Source organism: Oncorhynchus keta, chromosome 14, assembly GCF_023373465.1.
Source record: "Oncorhynchus keta strain PuntledgeMale-10-30-2019 chromosome 14, Oket_V2, whole genome shotgun sequence".
In the NCBI taxonomy this organism is placed as follows: Eukaryota; Metazoa; Chordata; class Actinopteri; order Salmoniformes; family Salmonidae; genus Oncorhynchus; species Oncorhynchus keta.
Genome location: NC_068434.1, coordinates 42436319 through 42462902, shown reverse-complemented (window position 1 = coordinate 42462902; position 26584 = coordinate 42436319). Strand labels below are relative to the sequence as shown.

General features: G+C 44.9%; 1 protein-coding gene across 1 annotated transcript in view; it reads left to right on the top strand.

The window, feature by feature from the left end:
* Positions 1 to 25459, top strand: part of LOC118393445 (zinc finger SWIM domain-containing protein 6-like) — a 53606-nt gene extending 28147 nt beyond the window's left edge. Inside the window, exons 2-14 of the mRNA XM_052461797.1 lie at positions 5735 to 6091; positions 6455 to 6603; positions 7931 to 8081; positions 9598 to 9777; positions 10019 to 10189; positions 10438 to 10584; positions 12334 to 12480; positions 12876 to 13136; positions 14176 to 14311; positions 21230 to 21387; positions 21508 to 21671; positions 21767 to 21848; positions 22041 to 25459. Of these exons, the coding sequence (XP_052317757.1) occupies positions 5735 to 6091; positions 6455 to 6603; positions 7931 to 8081; positions 9598 to 9777; positions 10019 to 10189; positions 10438 to 10584; positions 12334 to 12480; positions 12876 to 13136; positions 14176 to 14311; positions 21230 to 21387; positions 21508 to 21671; positions 21767 to 21848; positions 22041 to 22906 (2969 nt within the window). The 3' untranslated portion in view covers positions 22907 to 25459. The remainder of the gene's footprint in view (positions 1 to 5734; positions 6092 to 6454; positions 6604 to 7930; positions 8082 to 9597; positions 9778 to 10018; positions 10190 to 10437; positions 10585 to 12333; positions 12481 to 12875; positions 13137 to 14175; positions 14312 to 21229; positions 21388 to 21507; positions 21672 to 21766; positions 21849 to 22040) is intronic.
* The last annotated feature ends 1125 nt before the right edge of the window (positions 25460 to 26584 follow it).

Here is a 26584-nt window from a genome sequence, read left to right as displayed (position 1 = left end):
CTCGCCAGTCCCACTCCCATAGCAACGTTTACATTTAATTTTAATTTTGTGAAAGCAAAGAGTTGCCTTCCCTTGCTAGTAGTAGCTAGCTGGCTTTAGCCTGGCTAAAAAATATATTAAGCTAGCTAGCCTTTCCAGCTTCCTATGTGAAATATTCCGTTTTATAATAAAAAAAAATACTTGTATTACAACAAATCTTGCGTCTGTGTAGAGCTTATAGTACGCTTTAGGGCTAGGCATCACTGAGGGAGGGAGGAGTCACATATTCGAGAGAGGAAGAAGGAAAGAGGACGGGCGTGTTTGTGGGAGTAGGAGATATACTTTAGGAGTCAGGAGTGTCTTGGGTGACTTTCCAAGTCGAATGTTTTTAAAGTGTGCTTTTTTTTCCAGCGTGCATTTGTACCATTCTCATGACTTTATGGCCATCGTGGCTTTTTTAATGTAGGTCTAGCCTTATTTGCCCTCTGCCACTGTCTGTAATCCCCTTCCTAATGTAGAGTTGTCCTTACAAACACACTGCTTTAAAGAGCTGACATTGGCTTTTCAATGGATCCCTAGTACATTAATCTTCACACACACTCACACCAACCAACATTAATCTTCAGCCAAGAGACCGTTGAGGGACTTCTCTTGGTAATTACGCATGCTCATTCCATGCATATATAAATTCTCTCCCATTTAATGAACTCCACACATGGTTGGGGGATGTATAGACCAAAGCCTAGTTTGAGGCATGTGGTTTCATACATAGGCTAGCCAAAGCCCTGCTGTCCAGATAGTTCAGTTGAATGTCCCACGGATAGTCAAGACAGCCATCCTCTTGCCAAGCTACAGAATCACTCAACAGACCAGTAAACTGTCTGGGCCTGAAAGTCCAATTCAATCAAATTAGACTCCATTTTGTAAGGGATAGTTTGGAAATGATTCCTGACGGATCGTGTGACAACTAAGTGGCGGCTTCACCCGACGAGACCAGAGTAGACTGTCATTTCAGCAGCCGTAGGATGACACCTTCAATCATACACAGACGTGAACACACACACACACTCCATCCCGATGATTAATATGCAGATTTGCAGTAACATTTGCATGTCCAAGTAATGGAATTGAAATTGACAGAATGTTTGAATGTATATATATATATATACACTTAGCTGTGTGTGTCTGTGTGTTTTGTGTGTTTTTCAGCACCTGTGGAGTACAAGTCCTTTGCTCTGTTAGAGGGGTCATGGCACAAACAGGGCCGCCCTTGGTGCTCAGCTGTGTTATTCCAGCCTATCCCTAACCTAGAGCGCACACAGTTTAACACCCCTAAAGCAGCGTCCCTTGCTTAATGCATTGATCTGTGTTTATGATCTCTGTACGGGGTCTTCCTTATAGGACCACACTCTTCTCTAACACACACGGGAATACACATAAGCACCTCTTATGCCCCCCCCACACACATGTGAGGTGTACACCCTGAAACCTCTGATTCTTTATTTTCTTCTTATATGAACGTATAAACTAAGCCATTTGAGGTCATTTCAGATGGATGACATCACTCACCTTTCGAAGGGTTCCTGGTGCCACCCAGAACTCCAAGTGTCCATCCCAAATGGCACCCTGTTCCCTATATAAGTGCACTACCTTTGACCAGGACCCATACGGATATGCATCCCAACTCTGGTTCTACTGTAAATCTTCTTTCAGGCCGATGAAATTCCAGACTAGCACCATGCTCTTTAGGTACCATAGGATCCCTCTGGCTACCATAGGATCCCCTCCTGTTGTGTTCTTCTGTTAAGCTCAAATTGGGGTAATTTGATTAGATCTCAAAGCTAAAGTGGCGAATGAGCCTTACTTCTCTTCTCTCTATCCTCTTCTCTATAACCCCCCCCCCACACACACACACACACAGGACTGTGTCATATTATATCTAAGTGACAGTTACTCATAAACCAATTCAGCAAATACATTTCATGAACCACCCACCGCTGTGGCTGAATTGTCTGCATTGACTTGGAAATATATGTATGATGCTCAGTCTAATTTACCCCAGTGGTTGCAAACTGAGAGCTTTTGTGCTTAGGCAAGCAGCCTCTCAGCCTCAACTAGGTCTTTTAATGTGGGAATGCTCAAATCCTATATAAAGCCTACATTCTTCCTCCTGTGGGTCGGAGTGGGTTAATTCTGGAGGGGCTTTGGCCTCTCCTTCTCCCTGAAATAAGATCAGGGTTTTGGTATTTTGGGGGCCCCATGTCGTTGAATGAGAGGAGGGAGGACTTGTAGCTGGTCGAGAGAGCTTGCTGGCTTATCACCACTCATACGGTTTCAAAATCTGGAGAGAGAGAGAGAGTATCTAGGCTAGTGCTTTGATGTGGGGCCCCAAGTGTATGGGTGGTCCGGAGGCCCTGTGGGTTTACACATAAACTCACTCTCTACTGCTTGCATACACTCCTCCCGCTTTCACACACACACACACACACACACACACACACACACACACACACACACACACACACACACACACACACACACACACACACACACACACACACACACACACACACACACACACTCAGGGTGTGCTTGAAGCCAAGTGTGATTTCACCAGACCGGTCATGAGGGGTTTCTAGGGCAACCTCACAGAGGCCTTGTTCTAAAAATGTCCGCCACGGTTCCTTTGAAAGTCCGCCCTGGCCTTTCCAACACACAGCAACAACCCTAAGCTGCACTCTGCAGCTGCAGGTGATGGGAACACACAGTCTAATAGCTAGCACATGAGATACTGAAGGCCTCATACCAACCAGCAGTCGGGGGAAGAAGAGGGAGAGAAAGGTGTGTGTGTGTTTTTTGTGCGTTTTCAGGTTTTGTGTGTGTGTAAGAGAGGGAGTGAGCACCCAATAAAGAGCCATGGCAGCAGTCTTAAAATGTGATCGGCTTTGGTGTTTATTGTGTTATGGAATCTATCTGGACTCTGCTTTTAAGAGTTTGCCACAGGTTTTATCAAACTTTTGTTTGACGTTTCCATTTTATTCCTTTTATCACTATTCGTCATTGTATGGTGTATGTTTCTGTTCTGCTAAAACAATAAGTGATAGGTAGGTGTTAGGTTTTCTACAGGCGTGTATCAGAGCTGGCCGAGTTCTCTTTATGAACCGCACATGTTTCTGATGTCCTTGTTATTCCGCTCTTTGGACTGGGACTTGCTTGTGAAAGGTTGGAGAGCACACGCTGAACCGGTTTCTGAGACGCGCGCACGCACACACACACTGTTTTTAAGAGTAGCATTATTGCTCTGAGACGCAGCTTAGGCCCAAATCCTTCTATCCGAAGGCCGTGGGGATCAAACAAACAGCATGGAGTCTCACCGGTTCAAATCAAATCCAATTTTATTTGTCACATACACATGGTTAGCAGATGTTAATGTGAGTGTAGCGAAATGCTTGTGCTTCTAGTTCCGACAATGCAGTAATAACCAACGAGTAATCTAACCTAACAATTTCACAACACTACCTTATACACACAAGTGTAAAGGAATGAAGAATATGTACATAAATATATATGAATGAATGATGGTACAGAACGGCATAGGCAAGATGCAGTAGATGGTATCGAGTACAGTATATACATATGAGATGAGTAATGTAGGGTATGTAAACATTATATGAAGTGCCATTGTTTAAAGTGGCTAGTGATGCATGTATTACATCAAGATGGCAAGATGCAGTAGATGGTATAGAGTACAGTATATACATATGAAATGTGTAATGTAGGGTATGTAAACATTATATGAAGTGTCATTTTTTAAAGTGGCTAATGATACATTTTTCATAAATTTTTACATTATTAAAGTGGCTGGAGTTGAGTCAGTATGTTAGCAACAGCCACTCAATGTTAGTGGTGGCTGTTTAACAGTCTGATGGCCTTGAGATAGAAGCTGTTTTTCAGTCTCGGTCCCTGCTTTGATACACCTGTACTGACCTCGTCTTCTGGATGATAGTGGGGTGAACGGGCAGTGGCTCGGGTGGTTGTTGTCCATGACTATCTTTATGGCCTTCCTGTGACATCGGGTGGTGTAGGTGTCCTGGGGGCAGGTAGTTTGCCCCCCGGTGATGCGTTGTGCAGACCTCACTACCCTCTGGAGAGCCTTACGGTTGTGGGCGGAGCAGTTGCCGTACCAGGCGGTGATACAGCCCGACAGGATGCTCTCGACTGTAAAAGTTTGTTTTTGGTGACAAGCCACATTTCTTCAGCCTCCTGAGGTTGAAGAGGCGCTGCTGTACCTTCTTCACTACGCTGTCTGTGTGGGTGGACCAATTCCGTTTGTCTGTGATGTGTACGCCGAGGAACATAAAACTTACTACCCTCTCCACTACTGTCCCATCGATGTGGATAGGGGGGTGCTCCCTCTGCTGTTTCCTGAAGTCCACGATCATCTCCTTTGTTTTGTTGACATTGAGTGTGAGGTTATTTTCCTGACACCACACTCCGAGGGCCCTCACCTCCTCCCTGTAGGCCGTCTCGTCGTTGTTGGTAATCAAGCCTACCACTGTAGTGGCGTCTGCAAACTTGATGATTGAGTTGGAGGCGTGCATGGCCATGCAGTCATGGGTGAACAGAGAGTACAGGAGAGTGCTCAGAACACACCCTTGTGGGGCCCCACTGTTGAGGATCAGCAGGGTTGTTAGATCTCTACCTGCTCCCCCATTTTTGCCGTTCATTCTTCATAAAGGGTTTATTTTAGCATGGGGGTAGGCTTCGGGTTGCGACCACTTTCATTGCGGTCTCATCTTGTATGGGATGCCGTATTCAAGCCTCCCTCTGGTAATGCACAGCCCCATGTCGAGTAGCGGCAGCAGCTTTGATATCCCTGTTATTACACTGCTGATATCACAGCAAGCCACATCCCTTTTGATAAGCGTATTTATGCATGTATGTCTCCACTTGGCCCCAATATGTTTTTATCTCACTCGCGCTCTCTATGAAACACATAAATTAAATCATACCACTCTTGTCCCCCTGGCCCCTCCCCAATATTAATAAATGCATGATCTCACGCTGGCCGTGTCTCTTTCATATGCTCATCAGTGTGTGTTTTAGTACCAGCGCTAGCAGCCCTGCCCTCCTCATGCATATTCATAGTGGAATAATGACCCCCCCACTCCTCCGCCTCTGGAAACGCAGCGCTCAGGAGGAGATCAAACACTATTCAAATGAGAGGGCTCCATTATTGATACACACACATACTTTGCATCTCTCACTCTCTCTATCTGTGCTGCTATCGTTGTTGACCCAACCTTCCACAGGACGTCTATCTGTACTCAATGTGGCCATGCTTTTATGTTCGGAGAATATGGAATATTTTTGCACCCCTTTTCATAAGGTTTAGGAAGGTTTACGTGATCCTTACCCATGACATGCCTTTTATTGAGAGGACATGGCTTTGTCATTTTTAATTCAATAAAATGTCAATTGCTTGATTTAGTTAACATCTCCCTGATGTTTTTGTGTTGTTTTAGACAGGTTTGGGCTTCTGTGTCCTAAGTCCTGCATGACGTCCCAATCATAATGGGCTTGAAGTTCATAGCCCTGTCTTTTTTTCCCCCCTCTCTTCTTTTATATCCTCCTCTTTTATATCCTATCGCTCACCCCCCTTTCTTTCACCTCTCCTCTTTTTTAAAAATTGGATGCACAATAAAGGCTTGTTGAAACGCATTGTTATTTCTTCTTCTCTCTTCCTCCTTCCCAGGGTTCCATCTGAGTGGTACGGTAACAGACACGGCCACGTCCTCTCAGCCTGAGATGGTCTGCAGCGTGAGCGTCAGCTTCGACCGCTGTAAGATCACCGCGGTGACCTGTAGCTGCGGCAACAAGGACATATTCTACTGCGCCCACGTGGTAGCGCTGGCCCTGTACCGCGTACGGAAGCCCGAGCAGGTCAAACTGCACCTGCCCATCTCAGAGACGCTGTTCCAGATGAGCAGAGATCAGCTGCAGAAGTTTGTCCAGTACCTGATATCAGTGCATCATACAGAGGTGTTGCCCACCGCACAGAAACTGGCAGATGAGATCCTGTCAACCAACTCTGAGATCAACCAGGTCCACGGTGAGTGTGTAGGCCCCACTGAGGACATTGACTCTGGGCTAAAGGTAAAGGCTGGGCAGATCAATGCTGCTCATTAGTCTGATCCTGCCTGTAAACTAAAGCTCTGTCCACCTCTAAACAACACTAAAGACCTGGCCTTTACTTACCTTAGAGATATGGTTAGGTTAAAGGGTGAAAGGTTTCTACAGCTCCACAGGTTACCTTAAATTAGATTAGAGTTCTTTATTAAACAAATCAAATGTAGGATGTCTCTTTGTGTGTTTGTGTGCCTGCATGTGTAGGGGCCTCGGATCCCAGGGGCCCGTGTGGATAATGAGAAATGTGTGGGTAGCTAAACCTCTCTCTCGGTCTCTGTGTGTGTAGGGGCCCCGGACCCCACTGCAGGGGCCAGTGTGGATGATGAGAACTGTTGGCACTTGGATGAGGAGCAGGTCCAGGAGCAGGTGAAACTCTTCCTGTCACAGGGAGGATACCATGGCTCTGGGAAACAACTAAACCTCCTGTTTAGCAAGGTAACACACCACACACACATGCCCATCAGACACACACCTGAGCATCAGACACACACACACTCCCCTCCTCTGGACACTCACAGCGTCTCTGTGTAAAACTTTGCAATGACTATTATTACCAGTGGAAGAGGCTGAAACGTTGCATTTATATCTCCTTTCATATAATAAACGCATTAACATCAACATTGCATTTCTCCCAGTGTATTTCCACAGCCAAGTTGTTTCTGTTCAGTTCAAAGCCACTGTTAGTGGCTCTGTTAGTCTAAAGAGCCATTAGCATGGCAGTTGGCACATACATTAAACAGTACAATTGTTGAGGTTTGATGTTGCTTTTAGCCCTTGATGTATACCTGTCTCTACACCAGATGAGTGTTAGTCTGGCTGGTGTGCCAACCTCAGCAATGTCATATGCTCTTCTAGTGTAGATTTAGCCTAATTTAAAATATATACTTTGTGTCCCAAATGACACCCTGTCACCTATGTTGTGCACTATTTGATAATGGCCCACCTGGAGACTGGTCAAAAGTAGTTCTTATAGAATAGGGTATGGACTTTCGGCAGAAGTAGTGCACTACATAGGGAAAAGTGTGCCGTTAGGGACACAACCTAAAGCCTAGCGCTAATGTGAAATATTTAGCCTAACGCTAATGTGAAATATTTAGCCTAGCACTAAAGTGAAATATGTAGCCTAGCGCTAATGTGAAATATGTAGCCTAGCGCAAATGTGAAATATGTAGCCTAGGGTAATGTGAAATATGTAGCCTAGCGCTAAAGTGACGTATGTAGCCTAGCGCTAATGTGAAATATGTAGCCTAGCGCTAATGTGAAATATGTAGCCTAGCGCTAATGTGAAATATGTAGCCTAGCGCTAATGTGAAATATGTAGCCTAGCGCTAATGTGACATATGTAGCCTAGCGCTAAAGTGACATATGTAGCCTAGCGCTAAAGTGGCATATGTAGCCTAGCGCTAAAGTGGCATATGTAGCCTAGCGCTAAAGTGAAATATGTAGCCTAGCGCTAATGTGAAATATGTAGCCTAGCGCTAATGTGGAATATGTAGCCTAGCGCTAAAGTGAAATATGTAGCCTAGCGCTAAAGTGAAATGTGTAGCCTAGCACTAAAGTGAAATATGTAGCCTAGCGCTAATGTGAAGTATTTAGCCTAGAACCTCCGCCCCTAGTTTTAACATCTGCCTGCATTAAGCTCTACACACACACACACACACACACACACACACACACACACACACACACACACACACACACACACACACACACACACACACACACACACACACACACTGATGCTTTCCTCCCTGTCCCATAGGTGAGGGAGATGCTGCGTATGCGTGACTCCAACGGAGCACGGATGTTAACACTGATCACAGAACAGTTTATGGCCGACCCTCGCCTGGCACTGTGGAGACAGCAGGGCACCACCATGAACGACAAGTACAGACAGCTCTGGGACGAACTAGGTGAGCATATATATATATATATATATATATATATATATATACAAACACACACACACTAATGAACTGCAGGATAGATTAACATTTGCAAACAAAAATGCATGCTCACACATGCAGTAGGCTTCTTTATGTACTGTACATATTTACTGATACAGACAACACAAATGGCAACCTTACATACTGTTGTATTTATCATTCAACTCTGCTGCCATCTTCTACACATGCGATCACCATACCATACTCCCTTTATCTCTGCTTAATTATTTATATATCGACTTTAAGATAGGAAGCACTCACATGTCCACTGTGGCCTTCAGTACAGATTACTTGTACACACACACACACACACACACACACACACACACACACACACACACACACACACACACACACACACACACACACACACACACTGATTGAGGTTTTTGGGTTATGCAGCCTTTATGTTAGTTGTTCTCTCCTGCTAATGTGCAAATTGGGACAAAAACGTCTCTGGATGTCAACCTCCTTTTTTAATTTCTGTATTCTCACATGTATTATTTCCCAGACAGACAGTTTTCTGCTTTTATTTGTATTTTTAGAAGTGTAACAATGCGTTGACGTCCGGGCTCTTGGAGTCCTTTTCTGACTGCTTGACATGTGGCAAATGCTGCTTCTCGCCTCGGTTGCTTTCCACTTTTGTCTTTTAGTCCTCCTCAGGGCCGCTACTTCTCTCCTCTCATCCAGACACAGCCACCCTTCCTTCATTTCTCCTCGACTTCATCTCTGTTGGCGAACCACCCCTTTTTCTTTTTTCTGACCGTCTGTCCTTGTTGCTCTCTCTCTCTCTCTCTCTGCCTTTCTGAACATTTTCACCCCCCTTTATGGCCACATCATAGTTGAAATAGCTGTGTGTGTGTGTGTGTGCGTGTGTGCGTGCGTGTGTGCGTGTGTGCGTGCGTGCGTGCGTGCGTGCGTGCGTCTGATGTGTTTTTGGATTGTCTTTGTGACACTACTGTCCTACATCTTCCTGAATGTGTTATGATATCCATGGAGACTTCTTCACTTTTAGTCTTTTAGTTTGTTTCTGTTTACCTGGTATTGATGTATGCAGTGTGCGTCTGTGACAGTGCGTGAAGGACAAATACAGTTCCCGCTTTTCAAAGAGTTTGTCGACAAGGAAAGTTTGTGCGTCAGCGCAAGACTATATCTACAACTACAAAGTATGCAACTCCCTTACGTTTTTGCGGGGGGGGGTTAATGGAATATCTAAACTTTAGATTTCTTTGAAAAGTTGGATAAACTAATCCCATGTCTAAATAACAACACGACAATAGACCAAAGAATGTGGGTCCAAAATAAAAGATTGACGAGATCTGTTTTACCTGCAGTTCAGTTTGGTTCTGTGGGTTTACCACCTTCAGACTACTCTCCTGATTTTAGCCTGAAGTCAAACATGACCTTGGGTAGGATAAGACCTAACCTGTGTGTGTGTGTGTGCGTGCGCGTTCGCGTGTGCACGTGTGGTTTGTGTGTGCAGGTGCCCTGTGGATGTGTATCGTGTTGAACCCCCACTGTAAGACGGAGCAGAAGTGCTCGTGGCTCAGAGAGCTGAGGAGGTGGAACAGCGTGGACGTGTGCCCCTGGGAGGATGGTAACCATGGCAACGATCTGCCCAACCTCACCCACTCCCTGCCTCAGGGTGCCCATGGCAACCAAGGTGAGAGACGGGACTCTTTCTTTCTCCACATCAACCCTCCATCTTTCTTTCTCTCTGTGTATATCTGTCTTTCTTGTCTTCTCGTTCTCCCACGCTCCATCTCTCACTTTTGTTAGCCTGCAGCTAACGTTTGAACTCTCCCTCCCTCCCTCCAGTACCCTCTCCCACTTCATCCCTCTATCCCTCCTCCCTTCTCTCTTCTCTGTCTAATGCGAGTCTCTCTCCCCCTCCATCCTGTCAGAGTCACGTCCCCACAGGACGGTGTTCACACGGGCAATCGAGGCGTGTGACCTCCACTGGCAGGATCGTCACCTGCAGCACATCATTGCCAGCGACCTCTATGCCAACTACTGTTACCACGACAACCAGGACGGCTCGCTCTTCGACACACGTGGATGGCCCATGTGGCACGGTGAGTGTGTGTGTGTGTTTGAGAGTGTGTTTATCTTTAGTGTGTATCGTGATGATTGGTGTGTGTGTGTGTGTGTAAAGGGGAAACAGAGAACTGTGAGTGTTTATTTTTTGCGTGTATCGTGATGCTTTGTGTATGTAAAGGCGAAACGGAGGACTGTGTGTCGTCTTATGTCAAGTGGTCACATTTTGCCAAAAGCCTTACAGAAAGGGATAAAGACAACATTAGTTCATCTCTCTGTCTCTCAGAACACGTCCCGACGGCTTGTGCTCGGGTGGACGCCCTGCGTTCCCATGGTTACCCCCGCGAAGCACTTCGATTGGCCATTGCCGTGGTAAACACACTACGACGGCAGCAGCAGAGACAACTGGAGCACTTCCGCCGACATAAGAAAGGTCAGACTGCACTTACTAGATGACATAGGACTGCTGTAAAGCCTCAATGGACTCTTATAAAGCCTCATAGTGCAGATATAGAGCTCTGTTACATACTAAAATAGTAGTGTCAATAGGGTTGACACTATGTTACTACATTGAGGGAAAAAAGTATTTGCCCTGCTGATTTTGTACGTTTGCCCACTGACAAAGAAATGTTCAGTCTATAATTTTAATGGTAGGTTTATTTGAACAGTGAGAGACAGAATAACAACAAAAAAATCCAGAAAAACGCATGTCAAAAATGTTATAAATTGATTTGCATTTTAATGAGGGAAATAAGTATTTGACCCCCTCTTCAAAACATGACTTAGTACTTGGTGGCAATCAGAGGTCAGACGTTTCATGTAGTTGGCCACCAGGTTTGCACGCATCTCAGGAGGGATTTTGTCCCACTCCTCTTTGCAGAACTTCTCCAAGTCATTAAGGTTTCGAGGCTGACGTTTGGCAACTCAAACCTTCAGCTCCCTCCACAGATTGTCTATGGGGTTAAGGTCTGGAGACTGGCTAGGCCACTCCAGGACCTTAATATGCTTCTTCTTGAGCCACTCCTTTGTTGCCTTGGCTGTATGTTTTGGGTCATTGTCTTGCTGGAATACCCATCCACGACCCATTTTCAATACCCTGGCTGAGAGAAGCAGGTTCTCACCCAGGATTTGACGGTACATGGCCCCGTCCATCGTCCCTTTGATGCGGTGAAGTTGTCCTGTCCCTTTAGCAGAAAAACACCCCCAAAGCATAATGTTTACACCTCCATGTTTGACGGTGGGGATGGTGTTCTTGGGGTCATAGGCAGCATTCCTCCTCCTCCAAACATGGCGAGTTGAGTTGATGCCAAAAGAGCTCCATTTTGGTCTCAGCTGACCACAACACTTTCACCCAGTTGTCCTCTGAATCATTCAGATGTTAATTGGCAAACTTCAGACGGGCATGTATATGTGCTTTCTTGAGCCTTGCCTTGCGGGCGCTGCAGGATTTCAGTCCTTCACGGCGTAATGTGTTACCAATTGTTTTCTTGGTGACTATGCTCCCAGCTGCCTTGAGATCATTGACAAGACCCCCCTAGATTCCTCACCGTTCTCATGATCATTGCAACTCCACGAGGTGAGATCTTGCATGGAGCCCCAGGCCGAGGGAGATTGACAGTTCTTTTGTTTCTTCCATTTGCAAATAATCGCACCAACTGTTGTCACCTTCTCACCAAGCTGCTTGGCGATGGTCTTGTAGCCCATTCCAGCCTTGTGTAGGTCTACAATCTTGTCCCTGACATCCTTGGAGAGCTCTTTGGTCTTGGCCATAGTGGAGAGTTTGGAATCAGATTGATTGATTGCTTCTATGGACAGGTGTCTTTTATACAGGTAACAAACTGAGATTAGGAGCACTCCCTTTAAGAGTGTTCTCCTAATCTCAGCTCGTTACCTGCATAAAAGACACCTGGGAGCCAGAAATCTTTCTGATTGAGAGGGGGTCAAATACTTATTTCCCTCATTAAAATGCTAATCAATTTATAACATTTTTGACATGCGTTTTTCTGGATTTTGTTGTTGTTATTCTGTCTCTCACTGTTCAAATAAACCTACCATTAAAATTATAGACTGATCATTTCTTTGTCAGTGGGCAAACGTACAAAATCAGCAGGGGATCAAATACTTTTTTCCCCTCACTGTATGTGCCCTGTAGTTGACATGTGTTGCATCCTGTCTGTGACAGAGCTGCTCCATAAAGCCATCACCTCCATAACCAACATGGAAGGCTGGGTGGGTCACCCCCTGGATCCCATCGGAACCCTGTTCAGCACCCTCACTGAGACGGGACGGGGGGCAGAGGAGGGGGCCAACACCTGCCTTGACCTCTCAGGTACTAAAAATAATAATCAATCTAGTCTTCTTTGTCTCCATCTTTGATTCTACTCTTCTTTTTTTTCCTCACTCAGATGGTCCCTTTCTCAACCCTTCCCTCACATTCCCCTTTTCTTATCCCTCTGTCTTTCCTCTCCTAGTAAAAAAATTGTCACGGCACACGCTACGCTGGCCCGGTGATATGGAAAAGTACTAGCTGGAGGTCTTGGGCCCGTCCCAAATACTTTGACCTGGGACGTGGTCAAATGTGCAGTCTGTAGGGTGCTGTTTGGGACAGACTGACCCTCCGGTGTTGTGGACTAGGAGGGAGGCTCCAAACCTCAGAACACTGAAAAACTGACTACTAGGTACTGACCCTTTGTGTCTCTCTCTCTCTCTCTCTCTCTCGCTTAGATTGTTCCAGTGTGGTGAGTCGTGCGGAGCTGCAGCGGTTGCCAGTGCAGAGGTTGCTAGGCGAGGGCGAATCATATGGGGCGCTGGCTGTAGAGACTGCTCTGATTGGCTTAGGCCAGCAGAGGGTCATGCCTGATGGGCTGTATGCCCAGGAGAAGGTGTGTCGCAACGAAGAGCAGCTATTGGCCAAGCTGCAGGAAGTGGAGCTGGATGACACGCTGGTCAAGATCTTCCGCAAACAAGCCGTCTTCCTGTTAGAGAGTGAGGACACACACACACAATGTCCTTTATTTTGGTTATCGGATAAAATGTGTCAAATAATCTTCCATACGGTTGTTATGAATGTGTGGAGTGTGTGTTTCCATGGCTGAGCTGTAGCTGTGTGAGGTAAAACGAGAGCGAGCTTTTGGTCTCTCCTTCCCGCTCTCCTTCTCTCTCTCCAAGCATTGAGGCTCTATGCTGAAGCACATTTCACTCCTCCATCTCAATATTTATTATCTTATTATCTTTCATTCAGTGGGGTAAATATAACTAGAACCGCCTTAAGCCAGACTAAAATAAGCCTCACAGTAAAACTAGCGATGTGTCGGCAGCCACACACACACACACACACACACACACACACACACACACACACACACACACACACACACACACACTGTACTGACATCTTGTACTGGGACAGAATGTTACTGCTGTGGTTTGGTTATGGGAGTGGGAGAGGTGGTAGACCCAGCCCTCAAACTTCCAGTCCCACCCTAACCCCTGCCTCTGCCCAGGATGACCACCCACCTCTGGGCTGGTTGGTAATTGAGTCCCAGGCTCTAAGGCCTAAGACTGCTGGAGACTGTAATGGGGCTCGTGGTCTGTGGTTGGGGGGGTGTAATGGGGCTTGTGGTCGGGGGGTGGGGAGGGGCTGTTCAGTCTAGAATAACCCAGTGGAGATGAGGGGAGGGAAGCATAGTCTGCACATCTGGCCATATGGCATTCACCACGTCATGGTGACCGCTTTGTGCTGCGTGGCCTTTTCTCTGGACTGAGACTGGGAGGAGGAAACTATCATAGCCACTGTCTAGCCACGCAATAGTACACACACACACACACACACACACTTATAAGTATGCTGTACTCACACATTCTCCTTTTATACGGCACCACAGACCAAAATATAATGAAATGTATTTTCTATTTTTGCATCTGATATGTCAATGTTCTTTTAATTTGTTCCAAACTGTTTCACCCCCTCTCTTCGCACTGGTCTGTGGGTTAACATGTTCTTCCTCCCTCCGTGTGTCTCCAGGTGGGCCGTACAGTGGCCTGGGAGAGATTGTCCACAGAGAGAGTGTTCCCATGCATACCTTCACCCGCTATCTCTTCACCTCTCTCCTACCTCATGACGCTGAACTGGCGTACAAGATTGCACTGAGAGCCATGCGGTGAGTCTCTCACCTTATCATTATTTGTGTTGCGTTTGTGTTTTGCGTGCGCGTATGTTATGCAGATGGGGCGGCTCTGTTTTGATGTTCGCAGGGGGACCTGGATCAGTGAATAGTAATGATGTTAATGAGAGTTTAATTAGTGTGTGTAATGAGCAGGCTCGCACACGCCTGGCCTACAGGGACAGGACAACTGCGTGGCTAACGCTAACATCTCTCTACCATTTCACAATGCTAACAATGTGGTGATGCTAAATGACTGAACGAGTAGGAGCTACGCCGCGTGCGGAAAGATGCAAGCCGGAGTGTAATGAAAATGGGTTAGGGTAACCCTAACCCACCACAGCATTTCCACAGGGCTCCAGGCCTCCCCAGTCCACTTCTCTCCCCACCCAGCCCTGTGGAAGGGGGTGAGGTAGAATAATGTGGCCACTACTTCTAGCTGCTCCGGGTCCTGGTTGTCTGTCTGCTCAGCACGTAATGAATGTGTGCAATGTAGCGTGGTGCCGGCGTAATATGATAGCAGTGTATGCTTTCCCACACTCATGGGAAAGGTGCTGCTGGTTAAATATAGTGCTAGGTAAAAGGACTGGCTTTTAATGGCCCATTACAACACTATCATAGACTCAGACAGCCTCTCCTTATTCACACCTCTGCTTAACACTAAGGAGGAATTGATCTTCAGCTCAAGGATTGTACGAAAGGCACACCCAGCTGATTTCACTAGTGCAGGGCAGATGGAAAATTATCTAGAAAGACATGATAATACCCTCGTATTTTTAACGCTTCCGGAGTTTAAGATTGATGAAGACGCATGTCCATCAAAATCTTCCAATGTCTCTACCGTGGAGCCCCGACTCGTCTTCTTTGTATGAAGAAGAGATCTTGAGTTGAAGTCTTCCAGTGGAAGCCGGGATGTGATCGGTTGGGGAAGTGAATAGACGTTTGTGAAGTGTTTACTTTGTCTGAGGGTGAAGACCAGGAGGTAGAGAGTTCAGTAGTCTCACTGATGTTCACCCGAAACCAGGACCAGACTGTGAAGGAACTGGATAGTTGCTCTCTTTCACATCCATCTATGGGTCGTTCCACCAATTTATAGGTGCCTTTGAGTAGTGTGAGTAAGTAGGGTAACTTTTTTAGCAAATGTTAACATTCTGTCATAAAGAGCACCCATTCAACTTAATAAAAAAAACACGTTTTCCCATTTCAAGAGGTTAAATAAAAACAAATGACTATAGGAAGTGCCTGCAACTTATCCGGAACGTAGCAGCCCGCCCGGTTTTCAACCTTCCCGAGTTCTGTCATTTCTCTTGACCAATACTTGCACTTGACCCCACCACCACAAAACACTGGAAAAGTGTCATAAATAGTAAAACCAGCTCACTTACTTTTTAAACTATTATTTGACTATTTAGATACTCAATATTTCTTTTTTTTTATATGTATTTCAAAAGTTATGGTTTCACCATAATTAAAATGAGAATTCAGTTCACGTAACAGGGTCCTTTTAAAAGCTGCAGCTACTCTTCCTGGGGTCCATGGAATCACATTAAATAAATAATCATCTTCAGAAATGACATTGTCAAAGCAACAAAAGTAACTAGGACTTTACAATGATGGTGAAAACTTGGATCAATGTTGGAGTAAAGTGGGTTAAACTTCCTAGAGGTCAGAGGACGCACAGAGGGACATGTCAAAATGCAGTTTTGACAGTTTAGCAAGTCTTTATTCATGAAAAAATTAAAAATAAAGATTTGACATTTTTCATTTGGTCCATATTAAAGGACACTTCATTTAATATAACAGGCGTTTAAAATGCAACATTCGTGCACAATTTCAGAGCCCCTTGCCCTGAGGCCCCTGGCTCCCTCGCTCTTGAACACCCCTGGTGTGAAAAGTATTAAAAGCATCCCGTTCTGCCTTTTTTAAATCAAATTTATTTATATAGCCCTTCGTACATCAGCTGATATCTCAACGTGCTGTACAGAAACCCAGCCTAAAACCACAAACAGCAAGCAATGCAGGTGTAGAAGCACGGTGGCTAGGAAAAACTCCCTAGAAAGGCCAAAACCTAGGAGGAAACCTAGATAGGAACCAGGCTATGTGGGGTGGCCAGTCCTCTTCTGGCTGTGCCGGGTGGAGATTATAACAGAACATGGCCAAGATGTTCAAATGTTCATAAATGACCAGCATGGTCGAATAATAATAAGGCAGAACAGTTGAAACTGGAGCAGCAGCACGGCCAGGTGGACTGGGGACAGCAAGGAGTCATCATGTCAGGTAGTACTGAGGCATGGTCCTAGGGCTCAGGTCCTCCGAGAGAGAGAGAGAAAGAAAGAGAGAAGGAGAGAATTAGAGAACGCGCACTTAGATTCACACTGGACACCGAATAGGACAGGAGAAGTACTCCAGATATAACAAACTGACCCCAGCCCCCCGACACATAAACTACTGCAGCATAAATACTGGAGGCTGAGACAGGAGGGGTCAGGAGACACTGTGGCCCCATCCGAGGACACCCCCGGACAGGGCCAAACAGGAAGGGTATAACCCCACCCACTTTGCCAAAGCACAGCCCCCACACCACTAGAGGGATATCTTCAACCACCAACCTACCATCCTGAGACAAGGCTGAGTATAGCCCACAAAGATCTCCGCCACGGCACAACCCAGGGGGGCGCCAACCCAGACAGGATGACCACAAACCTTGTGAAGACTTACAGAAAACGTTTGACCTCTGTCATTGACAACAGTATTGACAGTTCTCCCACTTACAAAGATGAGAGAGGTCTGTAATTGTCATCATAGGTACACTTCAACTATGACAGACAAAATGAGAAAAAAAATCCAGAAAATCACATTGTAGGATTTTTTAAATGAATTTATTTGCAAATTATGGTGGAAAATAAGTATTTGGTCAATAACAAAAGTTTATCTCAGTACTGTTGTCAATGACAAAGGTCAAACGTTTTCTGTAAGTCTTCACAAGGTTTTCACACACTGTTGCTGGCATTTTGGCCCATTCCTCCATGCAAATCTCCTCTAGAGCAGTGATGTTTTGGGGCTGTTGCTGGGCAACACGGACTTTCAACTCCCTCTAAAGATTTTCTATGGGGTTGAGATCTGGAGACTGGCGAGGCCACTCCAGGACCTTGAAATGCTTCTTACGAAGCCACTCCTTCGTTGCCCGGGCAGTGTGTTTGGGATCATTGTCATGCTGAAAGACCCAGCCACGTTTCATCTTCAATGGGGCGGCAGGGTAGCCTAGTGTTTAGAATGTTGGACTAGTAACCGGAAGGTTGCAAGTTCAAACCCCTGAGCTGACAAGGTACAAATCTGTCGTTCTGCCCCTGAACAGGCAGTTCATTGAAAATAAGAATTTGTTCTTAACTGATCTTGCCTAGTTAAATAAAGGTAAAAAAATAAAATACAAATTTTAAAAAATGCCCTTGCTGATGGTAGGCTTTGTTACTTTGGTCCCAGCTCTCTGCAGGTCATTCACTAGGTCCCCCCGTGTGGTTCTGGGATTTTTGCTCATCGTTCTTGTGATCGTTTTTACCCCACGGGGTGAGATCTTGCGTGGAGCCCCAGATCGAGGGAGATTATCAGTGGTCTTGTATGTCTTCCATTTCCTAATAATTGCTCCCACAGTTGATTTCTTCAAACCAAGCTGCTTACCTATTGCAGATTCAGTCTTTCCAGCCTGGTACAGGTCTACAATTTTGTTTCTGGTGTCCTTTGACAGCTCTTTGGTCTTGGCCATAGTAGAGTTTGGAGTGTGACTGTTTGAGGTTGTGGACAGGTGTCTTTTATACTGATAACAAGTTCAAACAGGTGCCATTAATACAGGTAACGAGTGGAGGACAGAGTAACCTCTTAAAGAAGAAGTTACAGGTCTGTGAGAGCCAGAAATCTTGCTTGTTTGTAGGTGACCAAATACTTATTTTCCACCATAATTTGCAAATAAATTCATTAAAAAATCCTACAATGTGATTTTATGGATTTTTTTTCTCATTTTGTCTGTCATAGTTGAAGTGTACCTATGATGAAAATTACAGGCCTCTCATCTTTTTAAGTGGGAGATCTTGCACAATTGGTGGCTGACTAAATACTTTTTTGCCCCACTGTATATATACAGTGCCTTGCGAAAGTATTCGGCCCCCTTGAACTTTGCGACCTTTTGCCACATTTCAGGCTTCAAACATAAAGATATAAAACTGGATTTTTTTGTGAAGAATCAACAACAAGTGGGACACAATCATGAAGTGGAACGACATTTATTGGATATTTCAAACTTTTTTAACAAATCAAAAACTGAAAAATTGGGCGTGCAAAATTATTCAGCCCCTTTACTTTCAGTGCAGCAAACTCTCTCCAGAAGTTCAGTGAGGATCTCTGAATTATCCAATTTTGACCTAAATGACTAATGATGATAAATACAATCCACCTGTGTGTAATCAAGTCTCCGTATAAATGCACCTGCACTGTGATAGTCTCAGAGGTCCGTTAAAAGCGCAGAGAGCATCATGAAGAACAAGGAACACACCAGGCAGGTCCGAGATACTGTTGTGAAGAAGTTTAAAGCCGGATTTGGATACAAAAAGATTTCCCAAGCTTTAAACATCCCAAGGAGCACTGTGCAAGCGATAATATTGAAATGGAAGGATTATCAGACCACTGCAAATCTACCAAGACCTGGCCATCCCTCTAAACTTTCAGCTCATACAAGGAGAAGACTGATCAGAGATGCAGCCAAGAGGCCCATGATCACTCTGGATGAACTGCAGAGATCTATAGCTGAGGGGGGAGACTCTGTCCATAGGACAACAATCAGTTGTATATTGCACAAATCTGGCCTTTATGAAAGAGTGGCAAGAAGAAAGCCATTTCTTAAAGATATCCATAAAAAGTGTTGTTTAAAGTTTGCCACAAGCCACCTAGGAGACACACCACACATGTGGAAGAAGGTGCTCTGGTCAGATGAAACCAAAATTGAACTTTTTGGCAACAATGCAAAACTTTATGTTTGGTGTAAAAGCAACACCCTGAACACACCATCCCCACTGTCAAACATGGTGGTGGCAGAATCATGGTTTGGGCCTGCTTTTCTTCAGCAGGGACAGGGAAGATGGTTAAAATTGATGGGAAGATGGATGGAGCCAAATACAGGACCATTCTGGAAGAAAACCTGATGGAGTCTGCAAAAGACCTGAGACTGGGACGGAGATTTGTCTTCCAACAAGACAATGATCCAAAACATAAAGCAAAATCTACAATGGAATGGTTCAAAAATAAACATATCCAGGTGTTAGAATGGCCAAGTCAAAGTCCAGACCTGAATCCAATCGAGAATCTGTGGAAAGAACTGAAAACTGCTGTTCACAAATGCTCTCCATCCAACCTCACTGAGCTCGAGCTGTTTTGCAAGGAGGAATGTGAAAAAAAGTCTCTCAGTCTCTCGATGTGCAAAACTGATAGAGACATACCCCAAGCGACTTACAGCTGTAATCGCAGCAAAAGGTGGCGCTACAAAGTATTAACTTAAGGGGGCTGAATAATTTTGCACGCCCAATTTTTCAGTTTTTGATTTGTTAAAAAAGTTTGAAATATCCAATAAATGTCGTTCCACTTCATGATTGTATCCCACTTGTTGTTGATTCTTCACAAAAAAATAGTTTTATATCTTTATGTTTGAAGCCTGAAATGTGGCAAAAGGTCGCAAAGTTCAAGGGGGCCGAATACTTTCGCAAGACACTGTATATACCTGTAGTAGGCTGTTTGAGTAGGAGAGAAAGAGAACGAGCAGGAGAATACAAGCCCTAGCAATGGTTTTGTTTTTGAGGTGGAATAGAAGATGCAGCGTTAGAATAAAATGTACGATTTTCACTAAAACATGGAGTATTTTCCAAGCTTTGGCTTATCGAAGCTCCGCAACCAACCCCGACCAGTGGTTTTCGGGTAAGTCACACAAAGACAGGAATTTTGACGAAGGCCCCATATTTAGGGAATACGTTTTTGTTGTTGTTGCTTTCGTTCCACCCCATGAATGGTCCAGAAGCCCCCCCCCCCCGGTGTGGTGGAGCTTTTAGCAGCTCTTTAGATGTGTTTGGAATGAGCCCCTTGTTGCTATGGCATCAGCACGTCTTCCGTTTCACACAGAGTCCGTGTTCACACTCACACAGCTCTCACCTTGCTTTTTTCCCACCTTTTATCTAGCAAGACTGTTGGCCAGACCGGCCCCTATTACCTTGTCTAGGCCCGACAGGCTTCAGATCAAGATGTTTAAATACAGATTTTGTTGGTACTCACGTGGCAATGGTATCTCTGGCCCTTTTCTCTGAAGTGCGTGCGTGTGTGAGTGGCCGTGCACCCGCGTGCGTGTGTACATGCGCTGATGTGTGTAAGGATGTGTTTGATGTGTGTCCAGCCGTAGAGGCCTGGAAGGTGAATCCCCTAATTTCCCCACGGACTCAATTAGCTTTGTGATTGGTTGATCTGCCCAGGTTCTCTTCTCTTTCAAAGGCAGCGAGACCTTTGAAACTGGGCTGGAAGAATAGGGTTGAATTAGAGATGAGCTGCCCACAGTAGCAAACATGAAGACTACCGTGTGTTTCTGTGTGCTGTCATTCTGTCCTATAGGGCCTGTTTATACATTAGCAGGTGTTCCAAGCCCATGTTTTCATTAACAGCAAGAAAATAGTCATTCTGCTGCAGTTGATTCAGTTCTGTAATTAAGGACTAGGTTGGAAGTACATTTCAGTAATAAGCCAACAACCATAATGCACTCCAGAACACTGTCAAAACCTTGCTGGAGGTGCGTCGCTGATTGCACTTTGCGCACGCGCCTGTGTGTGTTCGTGTGCGTCTGCGTGTGATCCTAATCTGTGTGTGATCCTATGGTTTTTCTGTGCTCCTCAGGTTGCCTGTGTTGGAGTCCACAGCCTCGTCAGGTGACCTGTCGCGACCCCATCACATGGTGTCTGTGGTCCCCAACCGCTACCCTCGCTGGTTCACACTCTCCCACATAGAGTCCCAGCAGTGTGAACTGGCTTCCACCATGCTGACCGCAGCCAAAGGTAAACACACACACACGTATGTAAACACACTTACGTAACCACACACACGTGCGTAAACACACACACACATTTGGGTTCCTTTGTCATTGTACTGTATGTGTGTTGTCCCTGTTGTCCCAGGTGATAGTTGTAAGCTGGAGACGGTGCTAGAGTCCATCCAGAAGAACATCCACTCCTCGTCTCACATCTTTAAACTGGCCCAGGATGCCTTCAAGATCGCAACATTGATGGACAGCCTGCCAGACATTACACTGCTCAAAGTTTCACTGGAGCTTGGGCTACAGGTACACAAACACAGGCATACAGTTACACACACACACACACACACACACACACACACACACCTCTTTGCCATCCCTAACCGTCTCTCGTTCATCAGGTGATGAGGATAACCCTGTCTACCCTGAACTGGAGGAGGAGGGAAATGGTACGGTGGTTAGTTACCTGTGCAACCGAAGTAGGTACGTGTACAACGTTTTCCCTTTTGACTTTCTATAATATAGTACATATTTAGTTAGTGGACAGGATGAGGCTTGAAAATGGATAGTCTTTTTATTCAAATTACTCTGCTCATCCCCTGACTTCTCCCTCTGTGTGTGTGTGTGTGTGTGTGTGTGTGTGTGTGTGTGTGTGTGTGTGTGTGTGTGTCCCAGGTGTGTATGCGTTGGACAGCATCATGCAGAGTTGGTTCACCCTCTTCACCCCGACTGAGGCCACCAGCATCGTGGCCACCACCGTCATGTCCAACACCACCATTGTCCGCCTGCGCCTGGACTGTCACCAGCAGGAGAACCTGGCCTCCTCCGCCCGGACCCTGGCCCTGCAGTGTGCCATGAAGGATCCCCAGAACTGTGCCCTCTCCGCTCTCACCCTCTGCGAGAAGGACCACATCGCCTTCGAGACGGCCTACCAGATCGTCCTGGACGCGGCTGTCGCGGGGATGAGCTACACGCAGCTGTTTACGATAGCTAGGTACATGGAGCACAGAGGGTACCCTATGAGGGCGTACAAGCTAGCCACGTTAGCCATGGCTCATCTTAACCTCAGCTACAACCAGGATACCCACCCGGCTATCAACGACGTGCTGTGGGCCTGCGCTCTGAGTCACTCTCTGGGCAAGAACGAGCTAGCTGCCGTCATCCCCCTGGTGGTGAAGAGCGTGAAGTGCGCCACGGTGCTTTCCGACATTTTGCGGCGGTGCACCCTGACCACGCCGGGGATGGTGTCGGCGCTGCACAGCCGCAGGAACTCTGGGAAGCTGATGTCGCTGGACAAGGCTCCGCTCAGGCAGCTGCTGGACGCCACAATCGGGGCCTATATCAACACCACGCACTCTCGCCTCACGCACATCAGCCCGCGGCACTACAGCGAGTTCATCGAGTTCCTGGGGAAGTCCCGGGAGACGTTCCTCATGGCCCACGACGGACACATCCAGTTCACCCAGTTCATAGACAACCTCAAACAGATCTATAAGGGCAAGAAGAAACTCATGATGCTGGTGAGGGAGCGGTTTGGCTGACCAGGGTCGGTCCCTAGTACTTTTCTATTAACTCGAGTCTGCCTTTTTGAACTTCTTTTGGGCTTGAACATGGACAAGTAAAGCGGGAGACGAAGCGAAAGAAGGAGAGAAAAAATACTCAACAGAGCCACACGGTATTATCGTGATTTGCTGTTATTGTTATGAACGTTGTTACTGTCATTGCTATGTGTACAGACGTGTTCTATTTTCAGAAGAAGAAATGTGTCAGGTTGTGAATGTTGTGAGTGTTTCTCTGTGTGCGAGAGGAAAAACAGGATAACGAAAATGGCTTTTTCTGTTCGTTTTTTTATTTTATTATTAGCATTTTTTTTATTGTGTTTTTCATTTTGGTTTTATACTGAGTATATGTGGTCAAGTGGCTAAAGGCCCTTGTGTAAAAACGCATTGGCAGCCTCAAAGAGACACTATGGCTTTAAAACCACACAGCACCTCTTGGCTATTGGCTACCGAACGTAGGATGCACTGCACAGCTTGGCTCCTTGAGAAAACCACCATTAGCATTTCTGTTGACTCGGCACTTGCGTTTTCTCTCGGTCATTTGGCATGCGAGAGGTTGTAGAATAATGCTCTTAACAGACTCGTTGTTTCAGATGTGGTAATAATGAATATCTGTTTGGTTGAGGATGGCAGTACAGGACTACGGTAATGCCACATGCACCGTGAGATGAGGATATATAGTATTAACAAAGTGATTTACTAGCATTTTGCTGTATTATGGCAGATATATCTCAAAATGTACTTTTAATTGTGGCTTCGTTTTTTTTTCGTTTGAAGTCTTAAGAGAAACTGTTGCTGGAGACATTGTCTCACGCCTTCTTCCTTTTAACCCAGTCTTTGCTCAATGTACTGTATTGGTGTTTCAGAAAGTGAAGAAATCCATTAGAGATCAGGTGGATCAGAATACTAGCCTGGTTACCTGACTGTTTCTGTACTCGGAAGACTAGCCTGGTTACCTGGATTTTTCTGTATTCAATGCTACAGTACATCGCTGCCGTGGCAAGACAACCAGACACAGGTTAGCTAAAAAAAGAAAGACCGGCTCCGACTAGTGACCCAGGCTACTGGAAGATGTGCCGGACTGGGTAACTAACTACAGATCATGGTTATAGTTGGTGTGTAGCTTCAAAACGGGCCAGGGTCAATGCTTTCTGTGCGTGTGGAACCATAGAATAATTAGAATACCATTTAGAATTCGGGTTCTAATAGGCCTCTTCTATGTGTAGAACCTTCAGCAACTGTCAACAGCCGTTCTCAGGGATTTCTCTAAAACGAAAAAGGAAACAGGAAGAGCGAACGAGTACAGGAAAACAAAACCGTGACGCGACACGACACGAGCGAGCATTTATTGTACTGTGTGTGTGTATATGTACAATAGTATAAGTCTGAATATGGAGGATTCAAAAGTATATGTTAACTAAATTATACAGAGTATTCTATGTAATGTGAAATACTTGAAGCCGCTGTAGCTCGATCTCTTTCTGTTAGTCTTTCTGTACTTTTGTTTACCACAGAACATGTCAGAAAGACTGAATTGGCTAATGGAGGGTTGCTGTAGGCTCACAAGAGTAGTGTCAGTACTAAAACATTGGTTGAGATTATTGTGCCGGTTCGATTGGCATCTATTCCATTTATTAGAGTACCGTGAAACTATGTTATTGTTTCACAATTAACAAATGTATGAATTTGACAGATGTGCAATATTCCAATGACACTGTACATGGCATATGGCAACCCGAGCATAGATTTTTCATAACATTGATCAGCTGTTGAGAAATGACTTTAGAGTTCTAACTTTGGCTAACCAGTAGTGTGAAATCTCTGGTCAATCAATGACACTGATTGATCCATTAAAACCAGAAGGACTGTGACCCTCGAGGACAGGGATTGTGCTCCACTGCAATGTACTACAGTTCTCCTCCTGTCTGCTTGCATCTGAACACGGCGTCTCTCTCTCTCTCTGTATAAGGTCTGCAATTGTACTCATAACTTGCCTTGTTTCTTTATTTTTTTTATATTTTATTTTTATTTTTTTTAAGCGCTTTCTCTTGTTCTTTTGAAAGAAGAAACAGACTTTTCTCTTGCCTTGTCTTAACACTTTTTAAAGTAACCAAACAGGAGTTCTAACAACCAAACAAATGCGTTCCAAGAAGTGAAAGCCAAGCCGCCTTGGTCCCAGCTTTAGTGTCCTTAATTAGTAACTGAACGGGCTCTGTAAACTCTGTGCTTTTAACAAAGCATTTCCTCGTGTGTTTGGTGGAAAAACGTTGTCCTGTGTCTCATCCTCTAATGAAAGGATTTTCTCTTTCTTTCTAGCTGTTTTATTCTTTTTGTTCTGTTCGTGTAGGAAATAGTCTTCTGTTTTTCCATTTTATTTATTACAATGATCCATGTATACATGCTTATGAAATTAAGATTTGATACACCAATATCAATTTATTTATGTAACTAAAATCACTGTTTTATAATCTTGTTAATTAATGAGTCAATTGATTTGTGTTTTGTTTTAATTAAAGTTTTTTTTTTTTTAAGGTACATTTTGGCCTTCTTGGTTTTGTGAATGGTTACAGTACATCTCTTTCTGAGACACAAGACTGTTCGACAAGATGTGTTGGTCGACATAGAAACAGACCAGCGAGTTGAGCTCAATCAGGAGAGTTTGGATCAGCAGCAACATCAATCACACCAGAAGAAGAAGAACAAATATGCAGAGTTAAACTATCACCTCTGGGTGAATTAATACAGCAGTATTAATTCACATCCATAGTTTGTGAATCAGGATTTAGGGGAGCCTAGGCCAATCCCACAAACCTTTACAGTGTGTTCAGAAAGTATTCATACCCTTTGACATTTTGTTGTGTTACAGCCTGAATTCAAAATTGATTAAATATATTATTTTTCTCACCCATCTACACACAATACCCCATAATAACAAACTGAATCAATACATATTAGAATCACCTTTTGGCAGCGATTACAGCTGTGAGTCATTCTGGGTAAGTTTCTAAGATCTTTCCACAACATTTGCCCATTTTACTTTTTATGTTTTTTTTTCAACCTCTGTCAACAATGTCATTGCTAGACAGCCATTTTCAAGTCTTCCCACAGTTTTTCAAGCTGATTTAAGTCAAAACTGTAACTAAGGCCATTCAAGAACATTCAATGTCATCTTGGTAAGCAACTCCAGTGTATAATTCGCCTTGTGTTTTATGGTGTCTGGCTGAATGGTGAATTTTTTTCATCCAGTTTCTGTTGGAAAACTGACTGAACCACCTCTAAGATTTTGCCTGTGCTTTACTCTATTCTGTTTCTTTTTATCCTTAACTCCCTAGTCCTTGCTGATGACAAGCATACCCATAACATGATGCAGCCACCACCATGCTTGAAAATATGAAGAGTGGTACTGTTGTTGGATTTGCCCCAAACATAACGCTTTGTGTTCAGGACCTGTTTGCCTTATTGCAAACAGGATGCATGTTTTGGAATATTTGTATTTTGTACAGGCTTCCTTCTTTTCACTGTGTCATTTAGGTTAGTATTGTGGAGTAACTACAATGTTGTCGATCCATCCTTAGTTTTCTCCTATCACGGCAATTAAACTCTGTGACTGTTTCAAAGTCATCATTGGCCTCATGGTTAGCGGTTTCCTTCCTCTCTGGC